Source organism: Ptychodera flava, chromosome 22, assembly GCF_041260155.1.
Source record: "Ptychodera flava strain L36383 chromosome 22, AS_Pfla_20210202, whole genome shotgun sequence".
In the NCBI taxonomy this organism is placed as follows: Eukaryota; Metazoa; Hemichordata; class Enteropneusta; family Ptychoderidae; genus Ptychodera; species Ptychodera flava.
In genome coordinates, this window is record NC_091949.1 from 24,811,875 (window position 1) to 24,820,245 (window position 8,371).

Consider the following 8,371-nt stretch of genomic DNA (forward strand, 5'->3'; position numbering starts at 1 on the left):
GCAGAAAATTGTTACACTAGGACAGGAAACGATCAACACACCACTGTACTGCCAGATGGACCAATCACAGTGCTTCATCATGGTCGACCGCTTCTCCAAGTTCACCCTGGTTGGCGAATCACGTTCCGGCAAAGAAGCAGCAAAGATCCTGAAACTGGCAGCTTTTGCTCAGCCCCTCAGAGCGATAGCGGACTACAACATCCGAGTTTATGTGGTGGACGACACACAAGATGCACTGGAGGTAAGAAACAAACAACTGTAATGTAATTTCCAGAAATAGATTAAATAGATTCTGACAAGCTAGCAGATCTAACGCTCAAAGGCACTTCTTACTTTGCTGTCTTCTAAAAGTCAATGGTTCTCCCAGTCTAACTGATCATAGTGCTGCTCAATGCTTTGAGAGTATATTTTCTAAATATTAAATTTCTTTTTTTTTTCTGCAAGGGTGTCGTTCAAGTAGAACAGAGGCTTGGAGGACTCCTACTGGACAAACCAAAGCAGTTAGAATTCATTGACAGTGGTGCTAACATGTGTTTAAGTATTGATGAAATCATGCCAGGTTGGAGGAGTAAACTAGCCGCAAACTATCAGGTGAGTGCCCTCTATAGGCAGATTTTGGAGAAGGCTTTTGTTTTTATACACAAAAAGTTTTTTCATTGCTGCCTTCAAAGCATGTTTATGATGATTTGAGATGTCTTACACCCAGTATACTTTGACGATGATCCAAAATAAATACTGAACTTCTTTGTAAGGAATTTCCTACAGCATACAGGCTTTCTAATTATGATTTCACAAAACTGGTCAACCTTGTTTGTAGTTATTTCTAAGTGATCCAAATTCTGACTCTCAATCAGATCATGTGCTTTCCTGTAAGGTAGAGCCTGTTGTGGCAAAAGTTCTTGGACTTCCTGCCATAGCAGTTTAATTTCCTTAATATTTTTCATTTCACCTAATATATTTGTTATAGACAACATGAAGTGTCACTGTAATCGTAGGCTATATCATTTCTAAATATGTTATTGTCATCTTTATGCTTTCACGTGAAACTACAAAATCGTTCAGGAGTTTTACACACAAGTTTGTATTCTGTTCTCTCTTATGTAAATATATGTATGACTTGATATCTCCATGGGATAAGTGGTTTGACTTGAGGCAATCTTCAGATAGTTGATTTCAGTTAATACTGTACCGGTTCCTTCTCCTTCAGGAAATTCCTTTCTACCACATTTGGAGCGGCAGCATGAATGCCTTGCACTGTGCCTTCAGCCTGGAGAGACTTGAACGCAATATACACAAGATACAGTGTCAAATCACGGTCTACCAGCTGACGGGAGGGATTGAGAAACAGGTCCTGCAGATTTCAACACATGTGAATGAGGTGAGCTGCTGCATTGACTTATGAGATGTGCAGTTTGCCAGTCTGATGTGCCAGACTGCCTTGGAAGTTTATCTCGGTCTCACCAAAGTTTTGTACACTTTGTGTATCAGTATACGGCGCCTCAAGGAAATTTGTTGAAATTTCCTAATTCATGCAACAGAATTCGATATCCTAATGTATGCAACAGAATTCGATAATCTTAAAAGTTTGAATGCACGCTTCGTATAAAAGACTTGGCTTGATTCGGACACTGGCATTTGTGACAGGTTTTGAGAAAATATCAGAGCTGTAATAACACCACTTAAAGTTCTGTAAACATTAACAATTATATACATGTAGATATTCTAGAAATATGTATAGAATCTTGTACAGATGTGCTTTATTTATGATCTTGTAAGCATAAATTATACAACAATCCATAAAGGTCGTTATCTGCACGTCCTGGTTATCAGTTATCGAATGTCTTGACATGAAGCAGGTATCAAATTTTAGCTATCAATGTTTATAGGCAAAGAACATCAATTGTGTACGGTGGTAGTAAATTTGAGACACGGGCTGAAGTCCATTTCCTTGATTTGCTTGTTGGCGTTGCTGACAAATTGAGATTCCATACAGAGAGATATATTTGCTTTGTTTTTCCTTGTTTGCAGACTCGGCCCCAGTTTGCCCCGGAGATGCTCTACGGACATGGGCGGACAAGATCGTCGACCGTCACCACCAACTCCAGCTCTGGTTGCAGTTCGATGACCCTTGACCCACCCAGTACAGTGTTCCGGATTCCGAGGCCCACCAGGAACAAACTGTGCGTTTGCCTGGATCGGCCAATGAAGAAAGGAAACGATTGGAGATTGTTGGCACGGCAACTTAATGTAGATAGGTAGGAGCCTTTTGATTCGCCTATTCACTTTTGTGTGTCAAATTTCAAATTCAGTGAATATAGAACTCAGATATTATGTAACACTAAAATGTGGCTAATTTTTAAATTTTTTTATCCATGTTCACTTCATTATCCGAACATGATTTTTTACATGCGTTATCATTCGTGTGACATAATAGGTACATTCAATCTTAAGAAGTAAGCTGAAGGAGTTTTTGTGTTGGTTATACAACCAGTTGGATGATTGAAATTTCTCATGTCTTAAATAGAATCAGTTTGCTATGAATTCTAATCAATCAAAATTAGTAAAAAATTTTGCCTCTTTGCGTGACTTGTTAATTATATCTGTAATATCATAAATGTTGCCACCTGCCTCATAGATTCTACAGTAACTACCGGTAGTTAAACTGAATCTAATGCTTGTTACGATTATACTGTTTGTATGCCAATGTGACTGTTTTGTTTGATTTGATTTTGGAATATTACGTCATAGAACATTCTAAATGTTAATTCTGTGTGTGGTATTCCCCTCCAGGTATGTGAATTACTTTGCAACGAAACCCAGTCCTACGGAGCACATCCTCGACTTGTGGGAGGCGCGCAACCGAGAAGACCGAGCGCTAACAGAACTACTGCATCTGTTAACGGCAATGGGTCGCGGAGACGCCGTCGCCATCATCGAAAAGGATATAGGCTCTTGGATGTGAAAAAAGAGGACATTTTGAGGAAAACGCAAAGAATTCAACTTAGCACCATCATCTGTGTCTGATAGCTTACGACATCTTTTTGGAAGTTTACAAAAGTCGCTTGTATAAATGCTTGCCTGTAAAAGAATGCAATTGATCTTCGAAAAAAAGACTAAGTGAGTTAGTCAGTCAGTTCCTGGCTCTGATTTTAGAAGTTGGAATAAAGGTCGCAATGTGTTAAAGATAAGACTTTCCAGCAATGTGCGGTAGAATGTGAGCTTAAATACACTTGGAAATATTTTCTCGTCCGTAAAATTGCAGAATTGCGTCTGAAAAGCTCCAGAAAATGTTTTTCTATTTTAACTTGTCTTTGTGAACTTGTGACAAAAACAGTACACTTAAAAAAGGTTTTGTGGGCATCCTGACTGCCATTATATTTTTAAGTGTTTTTGACATTACCTACCTTCCCCCCACCTTCTAAAATACATTTCTGAGAAATTACTTGAAAGAAATTGATATTATGTTCGACAAGACTACTTATCTGCACCAAGTATGTCTTGTTTTTTTCCGAAAAGAAAGTCTTTTGATCTACCTTTGCATTGTTGATGAAAACAAATGTTTTGTTGTTTTGATAACGTCGCACTTTTACAGTTTTTATATCTTTCAAATTTGTGAGCAAATTTGTACACCTTTTCCTACCAGGGTTTTGGAAAAGCAAGTTTGGTTTATAACAACCCCTGTCTAGTGGTACGACCCTGTCTGTTGATGTTGTAGGAATAATCTATTATGCTCCAAGATAGGGATGTACCAATGAAAGAGTGATAAACAAGTTGAAATGAATTCTCCTGGCCTCTGCTATTTCACTCTGATGTTTTCATATTCAGCATTAGCTTTTATGTGTCTTTGTTGCTCGCAGTTTCTTGGTGAACTTTGAAACTGACACTCGGAAAAAAATCAAGGAGATTATAACTTTGCATTGAGTATAATCGATACCTAAGCAAAAGACAAATACAAAAATTTCAATTTTCTCAACATGAGACTCAGCAATATTCTAGTTGCTGCGGCACCGTGTGAAATCTGTCACCGTAATCAAACAGAAAACATCTCGGACAAAATGGAAGTGTCACAGACGTTGTGTACAAATCATGTCGCTTTCCTACCAGCATCAATAACAACAGACAAATTCAACAATTTGTAGTTTTTTTGGTTATTTACATTCCTTTTGTGTACGACTTCATTAGCCGGGGGGCAACAGTGCGTCTGAACTTTCTGTAGTAATCGTGTCCTGGCAGCCTCCCAAGAACTTCCGTAGAATGTCGGGTCAAAGTTCACCGTTCGAACTGACCAATGGCATTCTGTCTTGTAATTTTTGTTCAGTTTATTTATAGCAAGAGAGAGAGATAACGAACCTGCCTGTATAAATACATGTACAAAAAGAGAAAATGGCAAGAGAGCAATATCAAAAATATGTATCTCAATTCTATATGATTCTTTTTGAAATTAGGTTTCTCTTTGTTGCAAAATTGAGATTATAAAAAGAATTAAAGCCTTACGTTGTCTTTGTTATATGTAGCAATATGCTTGATGAGCAAAAATAGTATTTATGAAGAAAAAAATTATTATCAAATATTTCAAATCAAAAAAACAAGTATGAGCGTGAAATCAAAGTGTATGAAGTGGTCTGGAGGCCTTTCAGTGAACTTGAATGTTGATCTTCACCAGACCTGGATATATGTGGCGAAACAGTAAGCCTTTGTAATTCCGAGTTATATTGCCTGGCACAAGTGATGTATTTATGGTGTCATCATATGTCAACATTATTGCCATGTACCGCCGCTGACCAGAACTTTAGAAAAATTATGGTCCTTGTTACAAGTAGGTGTATACCGCCCTCAGCAGCCCAATGTAGTCAATAACGTGGGTGGCCGTCTTTGTAAATAAGTAACACTTATGAGGCACTTTTCTTTCTCAAAGCCAACACCTTCTTGTGGTTATAAGTTCAACAGTCAATGAAGTTTTGTTTATTTTCTGTGATGTTTTAGTTTCCAACTGAATATTAATTTGCCAGATTCTAGTCTTTTTAATTGGGTAGACAGAAACATTAAGTCTTGTCCATATGTATCAGTGCTGTTACAGTCCCGTTTCAACTTTGTCACACTTCTCAGTTTGATAATTTGCGAGTCTAGGATGTCGTATTTTAAACATCCTCTCAGCCTCGGGGCAGGATTTCAGACGTGCTTAGACGTTTGGGCTTCCTGGGACATTGTTTAAAGGAAAGTAGACGATTCTGTTACTGTGTAGAGTTGTATTTTCTCTGGATGTGTCCTGCAACATCCTGTAAAGTTTGTTGGTGTTCGACATGGGCTAAAATATCTCAAATTGTTCCTAGCCCACAGATAAGTGGAAACGAACATCGTACTCAACTGTCCGTACCTCAAAACCGTAGACACAATCTCATGTGTAAATTTTGATGTGTTGCCCCACTAATCTTCAGTCTAGTCTGTATTGGTGTCCATAGCCTTTATCATTCTCGTTTTCCAAACCTCCCCTATGATATTTGTAACCATCCTTGCTACCCCTTCCCCTCCCCCTCCCCCACCACTTACCCACATCATTTAGCCTGACCGGTCTCATTTACAATGTCAAAGTGGGTCAGTGGTTATCTTCCTTTGATGAAAACAAAATACATGAATAATTACTCCTTGATTCTTGCCATAAAGTGATAGATACACCTTGTTAATGTTTCTGTCTACTACATAACTGTGTGTTAAAAAACCCAGGTAAGCCGAAGTTTGTTACAGTTGGTAGCGTTGACCTGCCATAACCAGTTACCAGCCGATGTTAATTAGTGTAATTGACTTTGCAGTGGTTACTTTGTCATTATTGTTTTCATGCCAGATATTTTGTTTATTTTCCGTTGCCGTGGTAGCCAACTTTGTTTATGCTATCTTATTCAGTCACATGTTCTTTTAAATGTATATATATTCGAATAAAGAGGCTTTATTACTGTCCATATAAAACGGTCTCAAAGTAGTTATTCTAGTGATGTGGTATATTTGATGTTTATTTATTTTGTCGTCACAAATCTCAGTCTTGTGTAAGAAGAATATGACGTTGTCTGTATGCCCCTGGAAAGTCCTTCAATTGTAAAGTCTCCTGGAAGGTTCTGGAAAATTCTTGAAAATGATATTGCGTCCCGGAAAAAAGATAATACATCCACAATTTTTTAATGTGACAAGATAATCAGTTGTGACATCTTAAAAATAATATGTAAAATGCAGTATAAAATCATCATATTGAAAATGATATAGGGAAAATGGTATTGTTGGCCTTTAAAAGTCCTTGAATATTGCTGGAAAAAGTCCTTCAAAGTCTTGGAATTTTTGGTGAGATTGAGTGTATGGACCTTGATATATGAAGCGTCTGAGTATGCAGTGTTGGGAAAGATTATGGAATTTGCTTGTGTTACAGTTCTGTCAAATTCATGTGTGTAGTGAGTGTGCATTTGTGAGTGAAAACTGAGATGACTAGTTTCGCCAAATTCAAAATTATTATCAACATAAAGTTCTGGTTTTCTACATTTAACCTCATAAATACGTGTAGGCGTAGAGTGAAAGAATTTTTGAGCTACATACCGGGAGTGCATTTGATTTCAACATTGTATCACTTATAGTTTGTGCACTGTTGGTGAACAGAAAATAGATTAATACTTGCAAAGAAAAAAAACAGAATTGACCAATATCAGAGACAAGCTTGTTCAGAGCATTGTGGCAGGCCAACAAGAGTTGGTTTGCTATCATATAATGAAGCTCTACCCAGGTAATTCATTTTCCAAACAGCGAGCCAGGCTGTGAGTATTAAAAGAGACATATGCCTTTCAGTTTATTACTGTAGTCTGGCTTTCCCATTTGTTGAAATGTAAAGTTGTGCAACGAGGAACAAACCCGTGTAAGACTTCTCAATAACAATGTCAGGACAAAGTAAACTTGCATGGGGACTTCATTTCTGTCGTAGAACACGAGTTCTGTCTGTACGAAGCGGTAATATCAGTATGACATTGATGAATTCACCAAATCCAGTTTATGAATTGGAAAACATGTTTGATTGAAGACTGCCCTATCATCGTTTGAACATATTTGCGCGTGTGAAGCTGACTTTTCCATGATCCCAACATGACTTTTGACATCCTGGCACTTTCCCTTGGTATGAATCCATCAGTTGATAACACGCTCTGCAGGCTGATCAACAGCATGGTAAAAGATGTAAATATTAGTGATTTTAGGGTTTATGCACCTGTTGAATAATCTATTAAAATTCAGTATTTAGCCTATAACAATAAAACATACAGAAATTGACCAATCACAGACAACCTTTGCACAGAGCTGTGGACAATCCCTGACTCTGTAGGATCCAACCATATTCACAGAATTTGATCATACAGAATTACGGCTATAATGACTTATTTTTAAGCAAAAATTTGCATTTTCCATGGAAGGATATAATGCAGTTTGCACACTAGGTACATACTGCCAAATATACCAGGCTTTGAGGGCGATGTTTGGTCTTTAAAGGGGAAGTTCACCAAGGATGATTTTTACATATGTGCTAGCTTTGTGGTCACTTACCCCGGAAAAGCTGTTTTTGCCATTTATAACTCGCAAGATTTTTTTCAAAAACCAATAGAAATAGTACAGGAAGTTGCCCATGTAATTTGAATCATGGGAAAAAGCGCCAAGCTTGGAGCTTTTTCTGGGTAAATGACCACAGAGCTACCACATATGTAAAAATCATCCTTGGTGAACTTCCCCTTTAAGATTGCCTATTGTTCAGTAATGATCGAGTTTAATGGATTGAAGAGGGAGGTAGGTAGGTAGTTGCTGGTTTGCAACGTTGTTTTACTGTTTAGTAATCTTTCTCCGAACCAATAATTTTTCAAAGTGAATGTCACAGGCCACCATTTTGTCACAACCCAAAATGAACATTGTACTATGACAGTTGGAAAACCATTCAGAATTTTTCAGGAATGTACGAAAAACTGCTTCTGAAAAAGCCAATCTTTGTACCGTATATTGAGTGGACAGTGTACCATTCCTGAATGTAGGGCGCCACCATGTGACAGAATATTCCAAGAAATAATCTTAGTACGTTGATTCCGATGAATGTGATAAACTTGTCTCTCAGTTTAGAAATTGGTCTCTTTTCCTGACACCAGAATTTCTTTGAAATAATCAGTTATTGATTGGCAGCAAGCAGCAAAGTCAGCTTAGGCTATGAATCACAGTGTGCAATTTTAACCCTTTGAGTGCTCTTATTTTTCCCACCAAAATTTACCAAATTTTATGAATTTTTCTGTATTTTTTTGATAATTTTGGATCAAATGGACATCACATTTCATTGGCTACAGTTTTTCACCAAAATTTTGGCAAAAAT

General features: G+C 37.6%; 1 protein-coding gene across 5 annotated transcripts in view; it reads left to right on the top strand.

The window, feature by feature from the left end:
- LOC139123024 (netrin receptor UNC5C-like) overlaps nt 1-5,961 on the top strand; it is a 199,722-nt gene extending 193,761 nt beyond the window's left edge. For all 5 annotated transcript variants that reach the window (XM_070688968.1, XM_070688965.1, XM_070688964.1 and 2 more), the window contains 5 exons: nt 5-241; nt 445-591; nt 1,208-1,378; nt 2,029-2,255; nt 2,791-5,961. In XM_070688968.1, the coding sequence (XP_070545069.1) occupies nt 5-241; nt 445-591; nt 1,208-1,378; nt 2,029-2,255; nt 2,791-2,962 (954 nt within the window). In that variant the 3' untranslated portion in view covers nt 2,963-5,961. The remainder of the gene's footprint in view (nt 1-4; nt 242-444; nt 592-1,207; nt 1,379-2,028; nt 2,256-2,790) is intronic.
- Nucleotides 5,962-8,371: the final 2,410 nt, after the last annotated feature.